General features: G+C 44.5%; 1 protein-coding gene across 3 annotated transcripts in view; it reads left to right on the top strand.

The window, feature by feature from the left end:
* Positions 1 to 25,001, top strand: part of LOC144608783 (fasciculation and elongation protein zeta-1-like) — a 71,340-nt gene extending 46,339 nt beyond the window's left edge. Inside the window, exons 3-10 of one of the 3 annotated variants that reach the window (XM_078426876.1) lie at positions 707 to 808; positions 1,896 to 2,046; positions 6,318 to 6,589; positions 9,806 to 9,886; positions 12,606 to 12,681; positions 13,297 to 13,362; positions 17,578 to 17,658; positions 24,677 to 25,001. In XM_078426876.1, the coding sequence (XP_078283002.1) occupies positions 707 to 808; positions 1,896 to 2,046; positions 6,318 to 6,589; positions 9,806 to 9,886; positions 12,606 to 12,681; positions 13,297 to 13,362; positions 17,578 to 17,621 (792 nt within the window). In that variant the 3' untranslated portion in view covers positions 17,622 to 17,658; positions 24,677 to 25,001. Of the gene's footprint in view, positions 1 to 706; positions 809 to 1,895; positions 2,047 to 6,317; positions 6,590 to 9,805; positions 9,887 to 12,605; positions 12,682 to 13,296; positions 13,363 to 17,577; positions 17,659 to 18,009 lie in introns of all 3 variants that reach the window. The other 2 variants (XM_078426875.1, XM_078426877.1) reach the window with 2 other exon arrangements.
* The last annotated feature ends 708 nt before the right edge of the window (positions 25,002 to 25,709 follow it).

The raw sequence follows: 25,709 nt of genomic DNA, 5'->3' as shown, positions 1-25,709 counted from the left end.
TCACCTCGTACAGTAACACTGTTCACGGTGGGGACAGTTTTTACAACTTACGAGGAAGCCAATTATACAAACCTGTACGTCTTTGGAGTGTGGGAGGAAACCAGACTACCTGGAGAAAACCCTCGTGGTCACAGGGAGAACATACAAACACCATACAGACAGCACCAGACAGTAGTCAGCATCAAACCCGGGTCCTTGGCGCTGTACGGCAGCAATTCTGCCGTTAAGCTACTGTGAAGCTGTGAAGTTGGTGAACCTGTGTAATGTAAACAAAACACTGGGCAGTCTCATTGAGCTGCACTGCGGAGATAAGGGGTTGGATCACGTGACATGCTACATCAAAGGCCAGAGAGAGTTTGAAGAACAATGGTACATTAAATAAATAATTACATTGAATGCCAATTGATGCCTTGATTAGGCTTGTTCTACATGAGATACCAGCTTGATATTTCCTTCACTGGTTCTAACAATTCACTAATTGTTGGAAATGGGCACGTTTCCAGCCCTAAACTACATCCCTACATTTTGCCTTGCAATGCTTTATTAAATGCATGGGATGAGGCAGGTGATTTTCGAGCTACTTCAGTATGGTTTGAGAGAGGGACAAGATCAAAGGACTTGTGATTCATGGGATAAACTAACTCGGGGTTGAGTGTTGGAAGGGAACGATTCTACTTTCACTTTTCTTTCCCCTTGCATCGTCCAGGCGAGCGACAAAGACAGCATCACCGAGGATGGAGAGTTGATCGAGAAGTTGGATGTCATTGTGTCGTCCACCAGCGAGGAGCCCCTCTTCACAGCTGAGCAGGTAGATCATTAAAGCCAATTCAGGTGGCGCAGTGCTACAGTTGCTGCCTTGCAGCCCCAGAGACACAGGTTCCATCCTGACTACGGGTGCTGTCCGTACGGAGTTTGTACGTTCTCCCTGCGACCCGTGTGGGTTTTGCCCGGGTGCTCCAGTTTCCTCCCACACTCCAAACATGTGCAGGTTTGTAGGGTAACTGGTTTCTGTAAAATTGTAAATTGTCCCTGTAAGTGTGTCGCATAGTGCCGATGTGCTATTGTTGATCAGCTCGGACTCGGTGGACCTACTTCCGCATTGTGTCTCTAAAGTCTAAATTTAATGCAGTAGAGAATGCATCGTGTCCGCAAGTCAAAATGACACAATCTCTCGTGACCATTACTTTCAGGAGAGACCATCAACACCAGAGGTTTATTTGCACAATCAGGTAGCTTGACACAGGTTACCAATCAACTCTGTCACTCATTCCAATCTGTTCCTCCGTCCCTTTCTCATCTATTCCCAACACATGAAAAGGCAATTTACAGAGGCCAATTAACATACAAACAAGAGTGCCCGGTCACGGAGAGTATGGAAACTCCACACAGACAGCACCCGAGGTCATGATTGAACCTCCCAGGTCTCTGGCGCTGTGAGACAGCAGCTCTACCAGCTGCACCAGTGTGCTGCATATAGTATGCTGGGTCCATAATACACTCGTTAATAGTTTAGCTCAGTATATTGTAACGAGTACCGAGGTACAGTGAAAAGCCGTTGTTGCGTGCTAACCTGTCAGCGGAAGGACAATACATGATTACAAGCGAGCCGCTTCCAGTGTACAGATACAGTACATGATAAAGGGAATAACGTGAATAATGTTTAGTGCAAGACAAGGCCCACTAAAGTCCGATCAAATATAGACTGATGGTCTCCAATGAGGTAGATAATATCTCAGGACCGGTCTCCAGCTGTTGGTAGGACGGTTCAGTTGCCTGATAACAGCTGGGAAGAAACTGTCCCGGAATCTGGGTGCTTTGAGGAGATAAGAATGACAATTGAACAGAATGGAATGTAGCAGAGTATCAAGGATTGGCATCTTCTAATCTTTCCACAGGTCATTGAGGAGATTGAAGAAATGATGCAGAATTCCCCTGACCCTGATGTTGAGGAGACTCCATCACAGTCCGACAAGCTCTCGGTCCTCTCGCTGGAAGTACAAGTGTTGAAACCTTCCATCTGCAGCAACAATAACATCCTGACGGAAGGTAAGGCATCAATAGACTGATGTCACCTGACGTTGCATGAGGCTGAAGAAGATTCTCGTCCAGAAACATCACCCATTCCTAACCAAAGATGCGGCCTGTCCCGCTGAGTTACTCCAGCATTTAGTGTCCATCTTCGATGTTACATGAAAGAAGGGAATGAGTTTGCATTGATGGATGATGTAAAGAGATTTGCAGATTTGCAGTTCTATTTATCCCACTATAGGAAGGATGTGGAGAGGGTGCTGAGGAGGTTTACCAGAATGTTGCCTGGATTAGAGTGTTTCAGCTACAAGGAGACATTGGATAAACTTGGATTGTTTTCTCTGGAATGTCGGAGGTTGAGGGGAAACTTGATAGAAGAATATAAAATGATGAGAGGCATAGACAGGGTAGACGGTCAGAACCTTTTTTTCCAGGGTGGAAATGTCCAACAATGGAGGGCATAGGTTTAAGGTGAGAGGAGGAAAGTTTAGTGGAGACGTGCGGGAGGTTTTTTTACACAGAGAGTGGTGGTGGCCTGGAACACATTCCCTGGGGCGATGGTAGAGGCAGTTACAATGGTGGCTTTTAAGCTACTTTAAGTGCAGGGAATAGAGAGATATGTAAGTGCAGAGAATAGAGAGGGCGGCACCGTAGCGCAGCGGTAGAGTTGCTGCTTTACAGCGAATGCAGCGCCGGAGACTCAGGTTCGATCCTGACTACGGGTGCTGTACTGTAAGGAGTTTGTACGTTCTCCCCGTGACCTGCGTGGGTTTTCTCCGAGATCTTCGGTTTCCTCCCACACTCCAAAGACGTACAGGTATGTAGGTTAATTGACTGGGTAAATGTAAAGATTGTCCCTAGTGTGTGTAGGATAGTGTTAGTGTGCGGGGATCGCTGGGCGGCGCGGACTTGGTGGGCCGAAAAGGCCTGTTTCCGCGTTGTATCTGAAATATGAAAAAAATAAAAATAATATGGATCATTTACAGGCAGATAAGATCAGATTAACATGGCATCGTTTTTGGCGCAAATATTGTTGCTCGAAGGGGCCGTTCCTGTGCTGGACTGATGGATCAACGTATGATGAGCGTTTGACGGCATTGGGCCTGTACTCGCTGGAATTTAGAAGGATGAGGAGAGTCCTCATTGAAACTTACCGAATAGTGAAAGGCCTGGCTAAAGTGGATGTGGAGAGGGTGTTTCCACTAGTGGAGAGTCTAGAACCAGAGGGCAGGACCTCAAAAATAAATAGACATACCTTTACAAAGGAGATGAGGAGGAATTTCTTAGGCAGTGGATGGTGAATCTGTGGAATTCATTGCTACAGACGGCCAGGGCCGTTTTTACAGCATTATGGGCCCCCGGGCAAAGCAGTGTACTGGGGCCCCTACCGTTACTCTCCCCCACCCCCCTTTCCCTACCAGCCACCCCCCTGTCGTGCCGGCGAAAAGCACTTACAGAAAAGCACTTAGCGATGGACTTAGGGTGCTACATTGTTGCGAAAAGCACTTACAGATCGCTGTGAGAAGCACTTAGTGACCGAAAATGTTGCGAAAAAAGCACTTATTGAACCTACATTTTTAAAGTAGTATTTATTTATTGCAAGTCACTTAACATACACAGATCAGCATGGGGCCCCTATGCTCGTGGGCCCCGGGCAAGTGCCCATCAGGCCCATGCTTTAAGACGGCCCTGCAGACGGCTGTGAAGGGCAAGTCAATGGGTATTTTAAAACGGAGATTGACAGTTTTGTGATTCGTGAGGGTGTCAAACATTACGTGGAGAAGGCAGGAGAATGGGGTTGAGAGGGAAAGATAGATCAGCCATGATTGAATGGCATTGCCTCAATGAGCCAAATGGCCTAGTTCCGATCCTCTGACTTATGAACTTATGAAGGGTCCCGACTCAAAAAAGAAATCGTCCGTCCATTCCCTCCACAGATGCTGCCTGACCTGCTGAGTTCCTCTGGCATTTTGTATTTTGATCTGCAGTTCCTTGTGTGTCCATTTCAATGCTATTGTCGAACCGAAAAAGGATACTGCCGCTGGCCCAATTGGTGTGTCTGTAGATTCACAATATGGACATTAATGTCTTAAACTAGAATGTCTTAACATACACAACAGGTGCAGGAGGAGGCCATTCGGCCCTTCGAGCCAGCACCGCCACTCAATACTCTCTCTCTCCCCCTCTCCCTTCCCCTCTCCCTCTTTCTCCCCATCTCTGTCTCTCTCTCCCCCTCTCTCTCTCTCCCACCCCACTCTCTCTCCCCTCTGTCCTCCTCTCTCTCTCTCCCCTCTCTCTCTCTCCCTCTCTCCCCCCTCTCTCTCCCCCCTCTCTCTCTCTGTCCCCTCTCTCTCTGTCCTCCCCTCTCTCTCTCCCTCTCTCTCCCACAACACTCTCTCTCCCCAATCTCTCTGTCCTCCCCATCTCTCTTCCCCCTCTCCTTCTCTCCCTCCACCTCTCCCTCTCTCTCTCCCCCTCTCTCTCTCCCTCCCGCTCCCTCCCTCTCTCCCTCCCTCTCTTCTTCTTCCAGGGTTCAATGTGACAAAGTTCCAGATAGTGTCTTGAATATTCACCTGTAATCCACGGGGTCTGGCAAACCCATATTGCCAGTATCCCACACACATGCTTACATGAACAGACTGTTCTTAAGTTGGGAGTTTGTTGACAACCTGTGACCTGATGCTCACTATTGCAGGCACCTGAAAACATATTTCTCACGTTTTGCACACTATGAGTTGTAGAATAAGACTGTGGGAGGAAGGAAGGAGATCATTCAGCCCAAGCACATGAAACTAGAGCAGGAAGAACAGGGATCTGAGGGAGTCAAGTTTAGTTTAGAGACACAGCGTGGAAGCAGGCCTTTCAGCCCACCGAGACCATGCTGACTCGCGATCACCCCATACACTAGCACTATCCTACACACCAGGGGCAATTAACCCACAGACCTGCACGACTTTGGGGTGTGGAAGGGAACCGGAGTACCCGGAGAAAACCCACGTGGTCGCAGGGAAAATGTACAAACTCTGTACAGACAAGCACCCATAGTCATGATTGAACCTGGGTCTCTGACGCTGTGAGGCAGCAACTCTACCGCTGGGCCACGAGTTGATTCATCCTTCAAAAACAAAAAGGAATGGACTTGACTGATATCAAAACATATCAGTGCTGGAGCAGGCCTGGACCCCCTCTCCCCTTCCTGTGCCTAGCCCCACCCCAGTGTGAACCCATTTCTCCCAATAACCCAACCCCTCCTTTGCCTAGGCCCTTTGTCCCCTTTTCATCTCTAGCCTTTGTCACCTCCTCCTTGACCCCCCCCCCCCTCCCCAGCCCCCACCACCAGTATCCACCTATCACTCATGTAGGAAGAAACTGCAGATGCTGGTTTATACCGGAGGGTGAAAGAGGGAGAAAACTGAAAGAGAGGTGGGGTGGGGGGGGGGGGGGGGGGGGGGGGGGACAGAGGCTGGCAAGTGAAAGGTGGAAAGACACAAAATGCTGCAATAACTCAGCGGGTCAGGTAGCATCTCTGGAGAGAAGGGATAGGTGACGTTTCGGATCGGAACCCTTCGGTATAAACTGGCATTTGCAGTTCCTTCCTACGAAGGGTTCCAACTCGAAATGTCACCTATTCTTTTTCTCCAGAGATGCTGCCTGACCCGCTGAGTCACTCCAGCATTTTGGGCCTTTCCACCTTTCACTTGCCAGCCTCTGTCCCACCCCCCACCCCACCTCTCTTCCAGCTTTCTCCCTCTTATTACAATCAGACTGAAGAAGGGTCCTGACCCGAAACGCCACCTGTCCAATCCCTCCACAGATGCTGCCTGATCCGCTGAGTTAGTTACTCCAGCACTTTGGATTTATGCTCAAGATTCCAGCATCTGCAGTTCCTTATGTCTCCATTTGACTGATACTAAACTGAGGGTTCGCGATACACACGTACACTAGAGGTGCCGCGGTGGCGGATGCCTTCCGGGGGTGCCGTGGGGGAGGGGGAAGAACAATGGACAACGGAGGACCCGGCGTGGGGGGGGGCCATCGTAAGAGACAGGGGAAGGGGGGGGAAGAACAAAGGGGGAACTGGTGCGGGTTTGGGGAATTTGTAACTGTAAGCGCCCTTTATGGGCGACTATTTGCATACCTTGGGTATGCAGGCAAAGAATTTCACTGCGACTTGTCGCATGTGACCATAAAGTATTCAATTCAATTCAAAGAAAATAAACTTATAAGGAAGAATTAGGTGGCTTTAGATCACAAACCTTGAAACCTCCTGTTGTGTTTTGCTGGTGCAGATGTGAAACTGATGACAGAGGTGGAAGTGGGGGAGGTGCTGGTGAGGATTGAGCTGGCCATTAAAGATTACTCAGAGGAGCTGATACAACAACTGGCACTGCGCGATGAGCTCGAGTTTGAGAAGGAAGTGAAGAACACCTTCATCTCCATCCTCATCGAGGTGCAGAACAAGCAGAAGGAGCACCGGGAATCCATGAAGAAGAAAAAGAAGGACAGAGGTGGGGTTCAGCCCAGCGTTCGTCAGGAGAGAGTGACCCGCATGCCCGTGAAGGTGAGTCGTTCCTGGCCACCCCTGTGATGGTGCCAACCATGAGGCTGGTCCTTACCAGCTAAACATCATTGATGCGGTGCATTGATGTCCCCGCATGTTGTGCTGTCGTGTGATTAAAGTGCGGGAGAGAGAGAGAGAGAATCCCAAGATAGACACAGGGCACTCATTGCTACTCAGTAAGTGATACAGAAAAATGTCAGGCAAAGGGCAGAGCTTAAAACGGAAAATTAACAGGCTGTCATCTGACGCGCAGCACTCCATTAGCAGTACATAAACATCATTGCACATACTACGAGAATGCATTACGCATGCACACGCATGCACACACACACACACACACACACACGCATGCACGCACACACACATGCACAAATATACACACGCATGCACACATACACACGCACGCACAAACATACACACACACACACATCTATGCAGACACTCATAGGAACCATCTCGCTTTAACACACAGACATACAAACATATATGTGGATGGCTACACATTGACTATCACAGTGCATAAAGATAGACACCGAATGCTGGAGTAACTCAGTGGGTCAGGCAGCATCTCTTCAGAAAAAGAATAGGTGATGTTTCGGGTCAGAACCCTTCAAAGCAGAATCTGACGTTCCTTCCTACACAATATATAAGGAAGATAGACACGAAATGCTGGAGTAACTCAGCGGGACAGACAGCATCTGTGGAGAGAAGGAATGCCTGACGTTTCGGGTCGAGACTTCTTCAGACCTATAGTAAAATAACTCCTATTTGCTAACAGTTAATCTTCTCCAAAAAGAAACTCCTGGATAATAATAAATCAATCCCAAACCCTTCCGGGTGTACACTGGCCCTATCCCTGATCTCTATCTCCGTTACATTAACGACTGCTACCTCCTGCACCCATGCAGAACTCATGGACTTCATTAACTTCATCACCAATTTCCATCCCGCACTCAAATTCACTTGGACCATCTCCAACACCTCCCTCCCCTTTCTTGATCTCACCATCTCCATCACAGGAGATAGACTATCAACTCCCACTGACTCCCACAACTGTCTCGACTACATTTCTTCCCACCCTGCATACCTCAAGGTGTGGAGCCCGTATTTGCTACGATCCCATGATTTCCATATCGGGAGAGAAAATATGAATGAGTTGCCTGTCTTTTATGGTGACACCATGGCGCAGCGGTAGAGTTGCTGCCTTACAGCGCCAAACACCCAGGTTCAATCCTGACTCTGGGTGTTGTCTGTACGCCATTTGTATGTTCTCCCTGTGACCGTGTGGATGTTGGCCGGATGCTCCGGTTTCCTCCCACATTCCGAAGGCATGCAGGTTTGTAAGTTAATTGGGTTCTGTGAAAATTGTAAATTGTTCCTAGTGCGGAGAATAGTGCTAGTGTACGGGGTGATCGCTGGTCGGCATCATTGGTTGGCACAGACTCGATGGGCCCAAAGGCCTGGTTCCATGCTGCATCTCGAAAGTAAAGTCTAAAGTTCTATCTTGTATTTCTTATGGAAGGAAAAATTTTCAAAATACGTCGGCATTGTACCATATCTCTTAAAACACTTATGAAGCAAAAGATCATTTTGGGATGTTTATGAGATTTGTATATCAGCAACACTGATCTTACAATGAACATTGACATGAATTACCAGCAACACTTCTTGGCAATTATCTATAAAGGATCCTATATTATGTAAACAGCATTTTTTACAGTGATTTTTCCCTACCAAAGTAGACTTTCTAGCAAATTTAACACAAAAGCAATGTATCCACAACACAAAGAAGTTGGTCACAATTCTTAAAAGGTGTTCAGGGAAACATTCACCCAGTCTACGTTTGGTCTCGCCGATGTCTGAATCCACATCTTGAATATCTGATATGGTAGATGAGGTTGGAGGAGAGTGGTGAGTCTGTGGAATTCTCTGCCACAGAAGGTAGTTGAGGCCAGTTCATTGGCTATATTTAAGAGGGAGTTAGATGTGGCCCTTGTGGCTAAAGGGATCAGGGGGTATGGAGAGAAGGCAGGTACAGGTTACTGAGCTGGACGATCAGCCATGATCATATTGAATGGCGGTGCAGGCTCAATGGGCCGAATGGCCTACTCCTGCACCTATTTTCTATGTTTCTATGTTTCTATGAAGAATATTCGTTTGCCTTGTATTATGGAGGTGGGTTTTGTTTTGATTCATTTCATACTGTACATATTATTGTAAATAATTGAATAAATTATTGTTGGTAAAAAAAAACGAAAAAAACCTAAAACAAACAAACAAAACAAAATACAGAAGCATCTGGTGAAGTCAACATATACACAGGGATTGCAAGGAACTATACCACTATAATTAATAGGCCACTACTGTTAAATTATGGTGCTTTAGGTAAAAATAATATTTAAAGTAAAGATATCTTTGATAATCTTAGGATGTTCTAAGCATTTCACGGATTATTATGTGGTTTTGAGATGTAGTCAGTATTTGTAATTGCAAACGTACAGGTTTGTAGGCTAATTGGCTTTGATAAAAAATTGTGAATGATCTCTAGTGTGTCGGATAGTGTAAGTGTGCGGGGATCGCTGGTCGGCGGGGATTTCTAAAACGAAAACGAAAAACTAAATTGTACTAAAAACATAGTCTATCTGAGCAGGATAATTTTTCTCCATTATGTAAATTCTATTTGAGTTACTGGTTTATGTAGAAATTATGTAAAAAATCATACAATTTCACATTATTGTGGTGGTTGTGACATTGTGTAACAATCTCCACATCGTGACTAGATAACAACTCATTAGGGTATGTTTACTTAGGCATATTAATTATCGGTCATACAAATTAATAGCATTGAAGTTCAATTAGATATGATTTGGGAAATTAGTCATGGCTTCAGTTCCAAAGTCATTTATATTTATTGATCCACCATTCATAGTTTGCCTTTAGCTGCCTCCTGTCAAAATCCTAGAAGCCCTTCACTAAACCTCTCTGCTATATCTTTTTCTTTAATGCTTTTAAACCTGCCCCTGTGATCGATCTTTTTGGAATCTACATTAAAATCCCCTCGTGTGGTTCAGTATCAAAACCATGGAGGTGGGGTTATTTTTCCTGTGACATTCCGTATTTTGGCACTATGGATCTCCTGTTGTTATTTTTGTGTGTCTTGCTGTACCTATACCTTCTACTGATGTCCTCTATTCCTCTATCAAACATGGCCCTCAGCGGTTCAGCATGGAAGGGATCTCCAATGTGATCCAGAGTGGCATTCGACAGACCTTTGGAAACTCGGGCAATGAAAAACAGGTAGCTGCCTTTTCTGCCTTTCCCCTGGTGTACTGTTTGAAGTTCATGAGCTGAGTTTGTAGTTCATGAGCTGAGTTTGTAGTTCATAAGTTGTGAATCCCGCCGGACAGTGCTGGAGTCTCCAGGAATTAGAGATGACTGTCCTCAACTAACCAGAAGAAAAGGCATAGAACTATTTTTAAAATAGTTCATTATCATACAGCCATATCGCAGGGAAACAGGCCCTTCGGCCCAACTTACCAACTTAGTGGGCAAAATTAGAGCACATGGTATTGGAGGTAGGGTACTGATATGGATAGAAAATTGGTTGACAGACAGAAAGCAAAGAGTGGGGATAAATGGGTCCCTTTCAGAATGGCAGGCAGTAACTAGTGGAGTACCGCAAGGCCCGGTGTTAGGACCGGTGTTTAATCCCTTCATCCAAGTCATTAATGTATATTGTACAATATACATTAATGACTTGGATGAAGGGATTAAAAGTACCATTAGCAAATTTGCAGATGATACAAAGCTGGGTGGTAGTGTGAACTGTGAGGAAGATGCTATGTGGTTGCAGGGTGACTTGGACAGGTTGTGTGAGTGGGCGGATGCATGGCAGATGCAGTTTAATGTGGATAAGTGTGAGGTTATCCACTTTGGTGGTAAGAATAGGAAGGCAGAGTATTATCTGAATGGTGTCAAGTTAGGAACGGGGACGTACAACGAGATCTGGGTGTCCTAGTGCATCAGTCACTGAAAGGAAGCATGCAGGTACTGCAGGCAGTGAAGAAAGCCAATGGAATGTTGGCCTTCATAACAAGAGGAGTTGAGTATAGGAGCAAAGAGGTCCTTCTGCAGTTGTACAGGGCCCCAGTGAGACCGCACCTGGAATACTGTGTGCAGTTTTGGTCTCCAAATTTGAGGATGGATATTCTTGCTATTGAGGGCGTGCAGCGTAGGTTTACTAGGTTAATTCCCGGAATGGCGGGACTTTCATATGTTGAAAGACTGGAGCGACTAGGCTTGTATACACTGGAATTTAGAAGGATGAGAGGAGATCTTATCGAAACGTATAAGATTATTAAGGGGTTGGACACGTTAGAGGCAGGAAACATGTTCCCAATGTTGGGGGAGTCCAGAACAAGGGGCCACAGTTTAAGAATAAGGGGTAGGCCATTTAGAACTGAGATGAGGAAAAACTTTTTCAGTCAGAGAGTTGTGAATCTGTGGAATTCTCTGCCTCAGAAGGCAGTGGAGGAAAATTCTCTGAATGCATTCAAGAGAGAGCTGGATAGAGCTTTTAAGGATAGCGGAGTCAGGGGGTATGGGGAAAAGGCAGGAACGGGGTACTGATTGAGAATGATCAGCCATGATCACATTGAATGGCGGTGCTGGCTCGAAGGGCCGAATGGCCTCCTCCTGCACCTATTGTCTATTGTCTATTGCTATCCATACTAATCCCACATACCTGTGTTTGATCCATATCCCTCTAAACCTTAACTATCATGTACCTGTCCAAATGTCATCTAAAAGTTATGACATTACCTGCCTCAACCACCCCCTCTGGCTGCTCATTCTATATACCAATCCAACTCTGTGCACATTATCATTCTAACTTTCCTTGAGATCTTTTGCTAATTGTTTATTAAAGTATTAAGGATGGGAAAATGGGTGTTTGAGTGGGCACAATGGCTGGAGGTGGGCAACCATATGATGAAATATCCAGGAGTTTGTCTAACATAAGTTGGCAACCGTGTATTAAGGCAACATTGGATGATAAAGGAAAATAATTAGATTTGCTGAAGTAATCGATACACTTCAAAGCCCTCATTCTAGGCCGGGTTACTTGTTCCAACAGGTTTGCAACATTGTTGAATTACTCAGCAGATTTACCTTGTGCAGGAAATACCTGGAAATACTCAAACTAAGGTTTAGCAATTTCAAAGCCATTCTTTCAACAGCAGAACCTAGAAGAAATGATGATTCTTAGTCATTGTTCTTTCACTTTGCACAATTCAGTCGAGGCACTGAAAGAGCACTTGCATCTATACAAAACATATGGCATGTTTATACCTAAATACAAACTTCACCTTTATGGTAAGTGAGAGTTTTAATTTAGAGGCACAGAGTCACACGGCACAGAAACAAGCCCCTCGGCCCAACTCACCCATGACGACCAAGATGCCCCATCTACGTTAGTCCAACCAGCCCTCATCTGGCCCATATCCATCCAAGCCTTTCCTATCCATGTGCCCGTCCAGAGGCCTTTTTAAAGTTGTTATAGTTTGTCCCCCAACAATCTCCTCTGACAGCTGGTTCCATATACCCACCAACCTCTGTTTGAAAGAAGTGCCCCAGGTTCCTATTAAATCTTCCTCCACTCCCCTTAAAACTCTGCCCTCTGGTTATTGATTTTTTAACTTTGGGTTGAAGGCTCTGCCCCCCCCCCCCCCCCCCCCCCCTCATCGTAGACATTATATATCTTTGAAAGGAATCTCAAGTGTGTGTATGTTTGAACATTATTTTGTAAATACAATAGCTGTTACTGTTCTGAGTCTTTTCAACGAACTGGGATAATGAGGGTCCCTCTCATTGTATCTGCACTTCCCTTTGCCATTGTGTACTACTGGTCCAGTAATAAAGAATTTATGATAAAGAATACCTGAGGCAAGCTTGGGTGCAGAGGAGAAGCAATGACATTTCTTTTGCTTAACTAATTGTGTTTGTGTCCTGGATCTAGTATCTAACTACGGTGATTCCTTATGAAAAAAAGGGCACTCCTCCAAATGTTGAAGACCTTCAAATACTAACCACAAGTAAGTAGCATGGAAATAAGTTGCTAGCTTCACTCTTTAATGATAGATTTATTTCATGAGATAATGAGATAATTTCATGAGATTATTTCATGCATATTTCTAAGGCCGAGATAGATAGATTCTTGATTAGTACAGGTGTCAGAGGTTATGGGGAGAAGGCAGGAGAATGGGGTTAGGAGGAAGAGATAGATCAGCCATGATTGAATGGCGGAGTAGACTTGATGGGCTGAATGGCCTAATTCTTCTCCTATCACTTATGGCATCTTGAGGTTCTGGGGCAGTGTTGAAAGGTCTTGCACATTGGATATCACTACAGATTAGGTTACAAATGAAAGTTTTCCATCTTTCACTCAGTTTTAAAATTCACACACAAAAATGAGCACCACTGACTCTTGGCACAGAGAAAAAAATACTTTGATCCGGAAGATGACACGTCTGACAGAGCAGAAGTCCTTGAGAGCAATGTTAATAGTGGCACTGGACGTACCCAGAAGTGATGGAGATGAACAAATTTAAAAATAGAACACAGGGCAGCAGGGCTGGAGAGAGAATATGGTGAATGTACTTTGGAAGGTTCAGTTTTTAAAGTCATTAACCAACTTTATTTCTCTGTAGTTCTACTGGCTATGAAGGAGGACAGTGAGAGGGTTCCAGTTTTACTGACTGACTACATTTTAAAAGGTAATTATTTTAAACAAATAATATACACACATATGCATATGCATATATACATATATATATATATATACATACACACACACACATATATATATATATATACTTACCCACACATTATGTACACACACACACATACACACGCACACATATATGTGTATGTGCATATATATATATATATATACACACACACACATATATATATATATACACTTACCCACACATTATATATACACACACACACTCACATGAGTGTGATAAACTGGAAATAAGATGTAGAAATCTGTGATGGTTCAATAAAGTAGAAATATGTATTTCTCACTCGCATATACATGTGGATTGACCTATGTGTGTTCTACATTCCCATTTTCTTAATGATAATAGATTCTTAAATATGAAAGGGATGGAGAATAATGTGATAGTACCAGATGGTGACATTGAGGTAGACGATCAGCTGGGTTCTTGAGAACGGCAGAGTGGGAACTTCGGGTCAAGAAACCTTCTCCCACATCTGATATTTCTCCTGCTCTCTCCGACTGCTTCCCCTGTTGAGAGCTCATTCATCCCCTGTTGAGAACTCAATCATCCCATGTGTCAATAATAACTTGAGCACGAGTGCTACAATGTGAACGAGTAGAACATGGGGTTGCTTGACCTTTGTCATCTTGGGAAACAATTCAGGTGTTGTGCGAATCCTTTGAGGATGCAGACAGCTTGATGGCTGAAGGGCCAGTTGTCATAAGGTCACAAGTGATAGGAGTAGAATTAGGAGGATCAAGTCTACTCCACTGTTCATTCATGGGTGATCTATCTCTCCCTCGTAACCCCATTCTCCTGCCTTCTCCCCTGTGTTGTGTTGACGAAAACCAGACCAGTTTGCTGCATAGCACAGGGTTACCAAGACATCACAAACAAACGTGTGATTAAATGCACATGCTGAAGATGCAGCTCTACAGGCTGGACCCGTTGAATCTCCACTCCCTCTTATTGCCATGACATCTGTTGACCGTAGTGACCTTATGAGGTGAGGAGAGGTGAAGGAGCCTCTCTTGAATGTGATGGACGGCAATTGAAAATTGATTTTTCTCACAATTTATTGACAACTACTCCCATGTGTAGAAACCTGAACTAAAGCCTAGAATGTCATAACAATATTTCATTGAGACAGTAATATAGCAAGAATAAAGTTTCAAGTATTATTGGCCATAATGCCGATGACCTTCTCGAGGTTGCTCCAAGGGTAGCTCTGACCTCAGTTTTGTGGGTCTCGGGTAGAAACTGGGAGTCTGAAATAAACTGGAAATAAGATGTAGAAATCTGTGATGGTTCAATAAAGTGGCTTCAATAAAGGGCACTGAAGTATGGCCTTGCCAGCGACACACACACAAAATACTGATTAACTTGTACAGTTGATTAACTCCTGGCAGTAGAGCTTAATAACACAAGAAATAGAAGCTAGAGCAGGCCATTCAGCCCCTCTGTGCCTGTTCTATCATTCAGACAGATCATGGCTGTTCTTTTACCTCAGAACCACTTTCCTGCACTAATACCACAACCCTTAATTCCCTTAATATTCAAAAATCCTTCTATCACTGCCTTGAATATGGCGACTTAGCCTTCATAGCTCCCTTGAATGGAGAATTCCAAAGATTCAATCTGGGTGAAGAAATGTGCTCCCCGCACAGTGTTGAATGGCCAACCCTTTATTTTGTGGCTGTCACTCCTGTTTCTGGGCACATCAGTCAGGGGAAGTTTCACCCCTGCATCGACCCACATCAAACCCCATAAGAATAACGAATTTCATATATTCCGGTGAGATTGTGACTCATTCTGTAAAAGTCGAGAGAGTATAGTCTAATTTCATTAATCTGCCTTCACTGATCAAAAAGTACAGCAACTCTACTGATGTGTAGCTGTACCGCCCCACTCTGCATCTGGAAATATAGGGGATAGCAAACCGCTAGAGAAACTCAATGGGTCAGGCAGCATCTGTGGTGGGCAATGGATAGAAGACGTTTTGGGTTAGGACCCTTCTTTAGACTGAGGAAGGATCCCAATCCGAACGATTGTCCATTTCCCTGCACGGATGTTGCCTGACCCACTGAGTAACTGCAGCAGTTTGCCTTTTACCCAAGAGAACAAGATTACTTGCGGCTGAAGAGGGATCACAACCAGTAATGTCACTTATCCATGTTCTCCATAGAGGCTGCTTGACCCGTTGCTTTCCAATGCTTTGTGACTTTCTTTGTAAACCAGCATCTACTGTAAACTGTTTCGACTTCTCCATTACTTACGTTAATGTTAGCGGCCTCCTGCTCTTCATGGAGTAGTGCCACTGATTCTTCACATTTAGTCATAGAGTCACATAGGGTGAAAACAGGCCCTTCGGCCCAACTTGCCATGCCTATCAACTTTCCCCATCCATACTAGTCCCACATGTCTGTGTTTGGCACATATCTTTCTCGGCCGACCCTGTTCATGTATCTATCCAAATGTTTTTTAAACATTGTGATAGTACCTGCCTCAACGACCTCCTCTGGCAGCTCGTTCCATATACCTACCACTCTTTGTGTAAAACAATGTTGCCCCTCAGGTTCCTATTAAATCTTTCCCCAATCACCTTAAACCGATTTCTAAAGATCTCCTGCAAAGTGGATTGCAAATATACCATTTGCTCCTATGTGTGTACATAAATCATAACTTAAAAGTGCCTTTTTGTGCAAATTTGGACGTTTTTGCCCCTATTTTAGGGGAAGTTGGAGGTAATTTCTCTTTAATTTCCTGCAAGTTTTGTCATTTGGATTTTTCACTTGGTGACATCATCTAGGAGAGCAACACCGAGCTTTAACTCAACCACAGGAACTGGATCAAAAGGTTGAGATGCACAACCTCAGTTGCGTAAAGACAGCTAAATGAGGAACAAGTCTCACAAATTTGTGGTTTCAGTGGATCACCGCTTTTTGTAAGCACTGAGCCCATCGATGTACAAGTGCTGCCCTTTTGCCTGTCGTTCACTGGCACTCTTGGCCTGATGAACACTGAGGCCATTACCCAGCTCAGTCACGGGCCACTAAAGCAGCAAGGAGGCCTTTGTCAGAGAGGGTTTCAGTCACACCAAGGGATCTGGTCATCTCAAGGTGCTTGATCATAACATGGTCACTATACAGGCTTTGACCAGGCTGTTAGATAGGACTGAGAGCCTCATCACACACCACTCCTTTCAAATAGTATAAGAAAATAACTGCAGATGCTGGTACAAATCGATTTATTCACAAAATGCTGGAGTAACTCAGCAGGTCAGGCAGCATCTCGGGAGAGAAGGAATGGGTGACGTTTTGGGTCGAGACCCTTCTTCAGTCTGAATGGGTGACGTTTTGGGTCGAGACCCTTCTTCAGTCTGAAGAAGGGTCTCGACCCGAAACGTCACCCATTCCTTCTCTCCCGAGATGCTGCCTGACCTGCTGAGTTACTCCAGCATTTTGTGAATAAATCCACTCCTTTCGAACTTCACCTTTCCCAATTCTTTCACTCTTTCAAACTTCACCTTTCCCAATTCCCCATTCACATGTGCATCTGATATTGAGAAAGCAATAGTACTGCCCCACTTCCCAACTGCACTGTGCAAATGGTCAGACAGCATTGAGCTCTGCGGCTTCTGTGAACACATGTTGGGTTCTAAACTGCTTGTAAATGGGGAGGTGAAGAGATTTCTTACACCAATGATTTCTTAAAATGGGGATGCCCACCAAATTAATGATTTCGTGACTTCTTCTTTGGCATTGGAACATTAGACACTAGACATTGAAGCAGACACAGACAAGGACAGCATAGGGACAATCTTTATGCTGAACATGATGCCACGTTAAACTGATCTCATCTGCCTGTACCCGGTCTATATCCCTCTATTCCCTGCACTTCCACGTGCCTATCTAAAAGCCTCTTAAATGCCACTACCGTATCTACCTCCACCACCGTGGGCAATGGGTTCCAGTCCCCAACTACACCCCGTGCAAAGTAAAGCCTGCCCTGCACATCTTCATAAAACTTTCCCCTTCTCATCATACAGCTATGGTCTCTAGTATTGGACATTCCCACCCTGGAGTAAAGGTTCCGACTGACTACCCTATCTGAGCCTCGCACAGATTAACGTTAAACAGCACCAAAATTAGTTGAGGTACAATTTCTAAGTTAATATTTTTGAACTGTACTGTATCCCCTCAGTAAAGGCTGAAACATCAATCCAGATTATGCAGTCACGTGTTTGACGTAAGCCTTGAACCCACAACCTTCTGAACAAGACGTGTAAGTATTAACAACAAGTCAAAGACTGATAACAACATTGAACCTCATTCTATCTGCGAATGAAGGTCCACATGTACATGCAGCAGTGATTCTGCCAGGGTTGAGAACAAAAACACAGACAAGCTACAGACTCCCCTTGGGCGGAATAATGAATACAACAGCATTAACTAGACGTTAACCTGAATGTTTAACGTTCAGTTGGGGTCTTGTATTCTTCTGGGATGCTGCTCAGATGGTTTATGGAGCTTTCAAGGCTATTCTCGGGCCTATGTGTTAGATTCTTATTCATAATTCATGTGATGCCTGACCTTCGCAGCACTGTTATGTTTTGATGTGTCTTTGTCTTTCCAGTTTTGTGCCCGACATAAAACTACGCATTGTCCCCATGGATGCCAGGGTTGGCTAGGCTGCCAGATTCCCGCTTGCAGGCTGCATCTCAAGGCCAAAATAACGTCCAGATAAGCTAAACACCTGAACCAGTCTCCATCCTTCAGAAGAGAGGGCACAGCCAAGTGAAAGAAATGTGGTTTCTTAAGCTTTGGGAAAGGTTTTGTAAATATTTTACTTTTAAGAGTTAACTGACATTAGAGTTGGCATCAATAATCAGAAATTATCAGAAATGGTCAACTAAGGAAATGGAAACTAACAGGAACAATTTAATTATACTTAATCTGTCATGGCTTCTTCATCGGGTACGCTCTGCTCTGGGGTAATGGAAATACAGGCCTATGTATATTGCAGTGACTCTTAATCTGCTCTTGTTTTGGGAGTAAGAATTGCTCTAGTTCCACCCACATTGAGTCGATCCACTTCCTTGGTGGAATATACAGACTGGAAGGAGAAACGATTTGGCAGTCTTACCAAAGTCACCGGGCACCATTCATAGCTTTTGCAATGTGTTACAGTCCTAACGTAGTAAGTAGAAATCTTCGATGAAATAATGAGAAATTTGGTCTTTGTCAGGTAGGAACATCACTGATTGCGCATCAGGGATCTGAGGAAGGGTCAACTAGCCAAATAATAGTATTACAAGGGGTTTACATGATAACTTTTGGTAAGTGCCATGTCCTGACATTACATCCCATCACTGTTGGGAAAAAACACATATCGCTGAGATAGATGGAAACATTTATTTGGAGTGCTGTCTTTATTGCTGCATAATCCCTCCTGGAGCCAGCTGTTCGCTGGGCTGGTGCTGACGACATTTCGTACCTGATCCATCATGCATTGAAATCTCTTAACAATGATTCACAAGATTGTTTACAGCCTCAGGATAGTAGTCTCCCGTGGCAGGCTGTAGGGCCTCGTTAAGGTGGCGGGCACTGCTGAGTCACGAGTGTAAACCATCCAGTATTTATGCAATTATCGTGGTTGCTCCTCAAGCACAATGTACATTAAACTAACACCCTGCCCAAAGGCGGGCGTGAATGGAATAACCAACCAATTAACACTGCTGACAAGAAGAAATTCAACAGCAGCATTATTTGATGCAGTATCTAACCAAGGTGTCTCCCTGGTCAAGATGGTCTCAACAATCGCCCTGTCGGTGGCCATTCCTTTATGGTTATGCCAATGTAAAGCCTGGTTTCTAAGCATGTCTACTTCGCTTCACTGTTAAAAGAATAGACAGTTTGTTATGTGCTCTGCAGTAAAGTGTCCTCTTCACAAATTGACCTTCCACGTTCAGAAAGAGTGCACCCTGGCATGTCTTTCTCTCTGGTGCCAGCTGTGTGGGTGGAACACCGTGCCACTTGCCTCCTCTGTAACGTACTCCTCCACTGTCTGCAGCCTCTCTGAGATAGCCCTCCACCACCTGGTGGTCAGATGTCCCTTTGAAAGTCGCTCTCCCCAAACTTCAGCTTCTCAGCTTTCCTCAAGTCACCAGTCAGTTAATCTAGTTGACGTGGAATGAGAGCGGCGCCTAGCAAAGGGGAATCGACCGAACACTCTCTGCCCTGCAACCCCATAAACATTAAATCCCTTCATTCCAGTTTGTCAGCACGAGCCTATCCAAGATTTGGACAGTGGAAACTTTAGGGGAAGTGGCCTTTCTATCAGGGTATAGAGAGTCATAGAGCATGTAAACAAGCCCAACTGGCCCATGCTGACCAGCACGCCCCTTCTACACTTGCCCCACCTGCCCGCGTTGGCCCACATCCCTCTAAAACCATGGGTAATAATGGTGAAATACACGAAGCAACTCACCACAATTTTGCCATACACCTAGATCACAGTTCTGTCTCATTTCATGTAGTCTCATTGCACTGCTTTGAATGGAGATATTCCTTCCATGGTACAGGCTGAGGGTTTTACCTAAGGGGTGTCTGTATTGTGCAAGAACAATGTGCATATCCAAGTCAGTGTTGCCACAGCATCAAAGCTGCAGGACTGTTGGTCACCAGCGAGGCTGAAAGCTAAGTTGCCAGCTTGATAGAACCCTATGTCCCATGGTATTATATTAGACAGGAGTGGGTTGATGCAGCAATACTGATGCCTTCTACTCCTGGGTGTAGTCGCACTGTAGGAGATGCTCGGAATGGTGCATGTTGGGGAGTGGGAGGGCAAGGTTATCAATAAACCCAAATAAATTCACTTTAAGATAGACACAAAGTGCTGGAGTAACTTAGCGGGTCAGGCAGCATCTCTGTAGAAAAAGGATGGGTGACGTTTCAGGGCGGGACCCTCCTTCAGTCTGAAGAAGGACCGAACTCGGTCTGTAGTAGTCTGAGGACTTTTCAGTCTGAAGAAGGGTCCCGACCCGAAATGTTGCCCGACCGAGATGCTGCCCGACCCGCTGAATTACTCCAACACTTTGTGTCTATCTATCTTTGGTATAAACCAGCATCGGCAGTTCCTTGTTTCTACATTTCTTCTAAATTCGCTTTAATTTCCTTTCAAACAAATTCTGTCAGACGGAAGTGTCACCTTGCACCCGTAAGTCTCTGCTCCTCACTACTTTACATCCTAACTCCTATCGGTCACCTTCCTGCCTAAGAAACCAACATTCTTTTATAAGATATGTCCTTGTCTTATTGTATTGTCCATAAAAAGTAGATTGTTTAACATTTTACAGGTTTTGTAAATTTCACTTGTTCAAAGCTTCTGAAGACGGCATTGTACCCTGATTATGCTCATTGTTAAGTATTACCTCATCGGTGCTATAATTATTTATATATTTATTTCCACGGTGGATGCAGATTATTATTGAATGCAATGACTATTAAGAAGGAAACACAGCATACAGATGGTAAATTTACAGCACACAAGCCTTTGAAAAGTCCAGTCTTACGCTATGCATTATTCATTCCTGGTCGGTTCAATACTATGATACTATCAATAGTATCAATACAGTTTAATACTACGATATGTCAGCAAACCAGGTAACTAAATAACCTTAAAAAAGACTGATGGTGTTGCAGTACTTCACTGTATAAATCTGGCGGGAGACACATCTTAGAAATCTGGAGTTAATTCGCCTCACAAAGTATTGATATTGGGTTTAAAAACTAACATCAATACTATATTTGGTTTTACAGCATCCCTAGACAAAAGGAATAAGTGGCGTTTCAGGTCAAGACCTTTCTCGTCTCGACACTCAACGTCACCTATTCGTTTTCTCCAGAGATGCTGCCTGACCCGTTGAGTTACTCCAGCATTTTGTGTCTATCTTCAGTGTAAACCAGCATCTGCAGTTCCTTCCTACACTCTGTGTTAGGTCTTGTTAATGTTAAGGGTTCATGAGGTGAAGGCAGATCGATAAGGTTAGTCATGATCTAAAATGATTCAACTGCTTGCTTTACCCCTGCCCCAGCTGAATGTCGAGTACTAAATAGCAATGGTCTTTCCCACAGAAGCAAGCTTACAGTAGCTATTTGCAGACTGTGATTGAGAAAGCCACTCATGTGATAAGGAGCAGACTCAATGGGCCGAATGGCCTAATTCTGCTCCTATGTCTTGTGTGTTTATGGAGGCACCATCGGTTTCAGTTCTTGCCCCTGTCCTCACTCAAGAGATGAAATTTAAAAAGGCTCAAAGACCATCTCTGCAAAGATAAATTAAAACTTTTAAACAGTGTACTCAAGGCAGCAGTTCATAATTCCGATCTTGCAACAGTGAGGAAATGGATGGCTTATTGAGGGTAATTGTGATTTTCCCTCTACTCCCTGCTTAAGATAGTTTCCTATACTTGCCTGCACCAAATTGCAATGTCTCTCCTTGTTTTGATAACCCAAGTAGGAGTGCACTTAAGGTATACGTATCAACCTGCCACTTTGCAGACACGAACCAGAAGGCAATGGCGACCTCCTCACTATTCTGCGCTGATCCAGCCTCTGTGGAAGAAACTGCAGGATTGATCTTAGCAATCTGTATTGTACTGAGGAGTGAAAGGGGTGAGCAAGGGTTTGCTGAGAGCGATACATTTGTGTTGAGGGAAGCAGATGTGATATGCAATATTGTTCTGGAGGTGTAAAAGGAGTTTTGCTGTGCTTGTAACTTAAGTGGTTCCAGATCCAAATCTGGCCAACCTGACCATGGTACTAAAGTTTATTTAAAAGTACTCCCTCAACTTTGAACCATGTTTGAACAAGACAAAGTTCAAACAAGGACAGAAATTAATAGTGACACCACCTTTGAGGCAATCCTCAACCCCACCATTAAAAATGTTTGTAACTTGGTTGCGGCACAGTGGCGCAGAGGTAGAGTTGCTGCCTTACAGCGCCAGAGACCCGGGTTTGATCCTGACCACAGGTGCTGCCTGTACAGAGCGTGGGTTTTCTTCGGGTGCTCCGGTTTCCCCCCACACTCCAGGTTGGTGGGTTAATTGGCTTCGGTAAAAAATGTAAAAATGTAAAATGTCCCTTGTATGTAGGATAGCGCTCGTGTACGGGGATCACTGGCTGGAACGGACTCGTTGGACTGAAGGGCCTCTTTCCACAATGTATCTGTAAACTATACTAAACTTGTGATTTGTACTGTTTTAAATGACTTCTTGTGATTTGTAGCAAAAAACATATAATTGGAAATGGATGTTTATCTGTAGAATGGGAGCAAAAATCATCGGCGGCACGGTGGCGCAGCGGTAGAGTTGATGCCTTACCGCGCTTGCAGCACCAGAGAACCGGGTTCGAACCCGACTAAGGGGGCTGTCTGTACGGAGTTTGTACATTCTCCCCGTGACCTGCGTAGGTTTTGTCCGAGATCTTCGGTTTTCTCCCACACTCCAAAGACGTACAGGTTTGTAGGTTAATTGGCTTGGTAAATGTGAAAATTGTCCTAGTGGGTTTGAAAAGGATAGTAGGAGAGTGTTAATATGCGGGGATCGCTGGTCGGCGCAGACCCGGTGGGCCAAAGGGCCTATTTCCACGCTGTATCTCTAAACTAAACTAATCTGATCCCCAATGTTGGAATCTGCTATTTAAACTGCGCATTGTATAAATACACAGACCATGCAAGAAATGTTGAAGAATGCAGCAAGTTCTGTCAAAAGACACCACATTCACAGTGGATACCAACTCTCCATGGTATGAACCTCTAATCAAGTCAAAGGTCTGTGCTTCAAATGATCATATCTTTACAAATGCTAGACACCCTTCGGTAGTAATTTAATTTCTCAAAGTTAGGTTGCTGTTATCAGTGAAGAGACCGCAATTGAAACTTGTGTGAATCAGAAGACAGGAACTGTGTCAAATTGGCCGTTAAATGCGTGTATAATAAAGAACAGACACTAATATTGATCAATGTTAATTTTATAAATACGCGAGAGAACGGAACAAATGTATGTCAAACTGAGTTCTTGTAACGAAATGTAAGCAACTTCCAGTGTTCTTCCTTTAAAAAGGCAATAGCTGTTTTAAAATTTTTCTTTTGGTTATTGAACAATCAGGATTTTCTCTCTCACTCTCTCCCAATCTCTCACTCTCTCTCACTCTCACTCTCTCACAATCTCACATTCTCACCCTCTCTCTCTCAAACTCTCACGTTCTCACTCTTGCTCTCTCTCTCTCTCTCTCTCTCTCTCTCTCTCTCTCTCTCTCTCTCTCTCTCTCTCTCTCTCTCTCTCTCTCTCTCACTCTCATTCTCTCTTTCAATCTCACACTCACACTCTCTCTTACCCTCTCCCTCACTTCCTCACTCTCACTCATATTCATATTGTTGAATTACTTCACAAGGTAAAGTGCTGTAATGTCCAAGCTCCTTTCTGATGTTATTTTCAGCTTGACACGAGAATTTTGCTGCATTGTTGACTGTGGCAGAATCCCTAGGATGTCAAATTATTAGCCTAATTATTGCAGTTATTAACCCACCTTCTGCTTCCAGTTGAAACACCAAGAATCCCACTCCCCACCCCCCCCCCCCCTCCCCCCCCCATTCTCTTCCCTCACAACTACCAATATGTATGACTGGTCAGTCTGAGCTGTTCAACTCTGTCTATCCTTCACCTCTCAAGTCTGTGGTATCATTCAAAGAGCACCTGGGCCAGTCCGTGACTGACATTGAAAGGCCATAGTGGGCCGAATGCAGTCAGAAGTGGGCCAAATAGACCTCCATCGTCTGTCATTGATCTCCAGTTTATCTCTCGCCTTCTATCATGATATTGGAGATAAACTAGTTAAATTTCTGTGGGCTCCTTTATAAAAGATACAGGTTTGCGCCATTTTGCTGGAAGGAACTGCAGATGCTGGTTTAAACCGTAGACATAAAATGCTGGAGTAACTCAGTGGGACAGGCAGCATCTCTGGAGAGAAGGAATGGGTGAAGTTTCGGGTTGAGATCCTTCCTCAGTCTGAAGAAGGGTCTCCACCCGAAACATGGCCCATTCCTTCTATCCAGAGATGCTGCCTGACCCGCTGAGTTACCCCAGCATTTTGGGTCTATCTCAGGTTTGCACCATAGTTCCTTTTCCTTGGGATTTAGGTCCAAAGAAGGGTCCCGATCCAAAATGTCACCTGCCCATTTCCTCCACAGATGCTGCCTGACCCACTGAGTTACTCCAGCACTTTATGTTTGCCTTCCCCAGCCCTGGATAAGAACAGTAGTCATGATGTGGGGAAAATGGATGGATCGAGTGTTTCCATTTCAGGAATAAATCTCCACATCTAGGATAGCAAATCGTGCTGATGGATTTGAGCTGATGGATCCGAACAAGAAAAAGAAAACGCATAATTACACGTTCAAACCGCAAAGGAGAGATTTTAACCCAACCTTGCAGTTCAATGAGGAAAAACACGATATTGTCTCTTTAAAGTACTGTTCTGTAACTAATATATGTCAATTTATTGCAGAGTATGAAGCTGTAACTGAAAATGCTAAAATAATTGACAATAAAGGTTTGCAATCTTTTATATATATGGAATATTACTTATTCATAAATCAACTCAACGCAAGGTCAAATTTTCCCATATTGCAATGTGCGTTTGATCTCATATTAGGATTATGGTTTCAAGCCTCAAAACAGGGCTTTCTTAGTTTAGTTTAGTTTATAGATACAGCGTGGAAACAGGCCGTTTGGCCTACCGAGTCCATGCTAACTAATGATGTAGGCTGGCACCAAGTTTGTCTCCATCAGGGATCAGGTTTTTTGTTAAAAGCACCCTTTGCACCAGTCAACAAGACATTCACAAAATAAAAAGAGATTAGAGATCTCATATTCCTCCTTGTTCAGTCCACTGGCATGTTTCCTGAGGTAATTCTAACATTGGTCTGTGACCCCATGCAGTCCTGCCGTTCAATAACTATATACACCGATCAGCCAAAACATTATGACCACCTGCCTAATATGCTGTTGGTCCTCCGTGTGCAGCCCCATAGGCAGCAGGGTGTGATGCACTGTGTATTGTGACACATTCCTCCCGTGACCACCATTAAAATTTTCTGTGACAGTAAACCTGTCGGTTCGGACCAGACAGGATAGCCTTCGTTGCCCTCGCGCATCGATGAGCCTTGGGCGCCAAACACCCTGTCGCCACTTTGTGGTTTGTCCCTCCTCGGACCACTGTTGGTAGGTACTCACCACTGCTGACCGGGAGCACCCCACAAACCTTGCCGTTTCA

The sequence above is a fragment of the Rhinoraja longicauda genome, chromosome 32 (genome assembly GCF_053455715.1).
Source record: "Rhinoraja longicauda isolate Sanriku21f chromosome 32, sRhiLon1.1, whole genome shotgun sequence".
NCBI lineage: Eukaryota > Metazoa > Chordata > Chondrichthyes > Rajiformes > Arhynchobatidae > Rhinoraja > Rhinoraja longicauda.
Note: the sequence above shows the minus strand (reverse complement) of the source record. Positions and strands in the feature narration are given on the sequence as shown.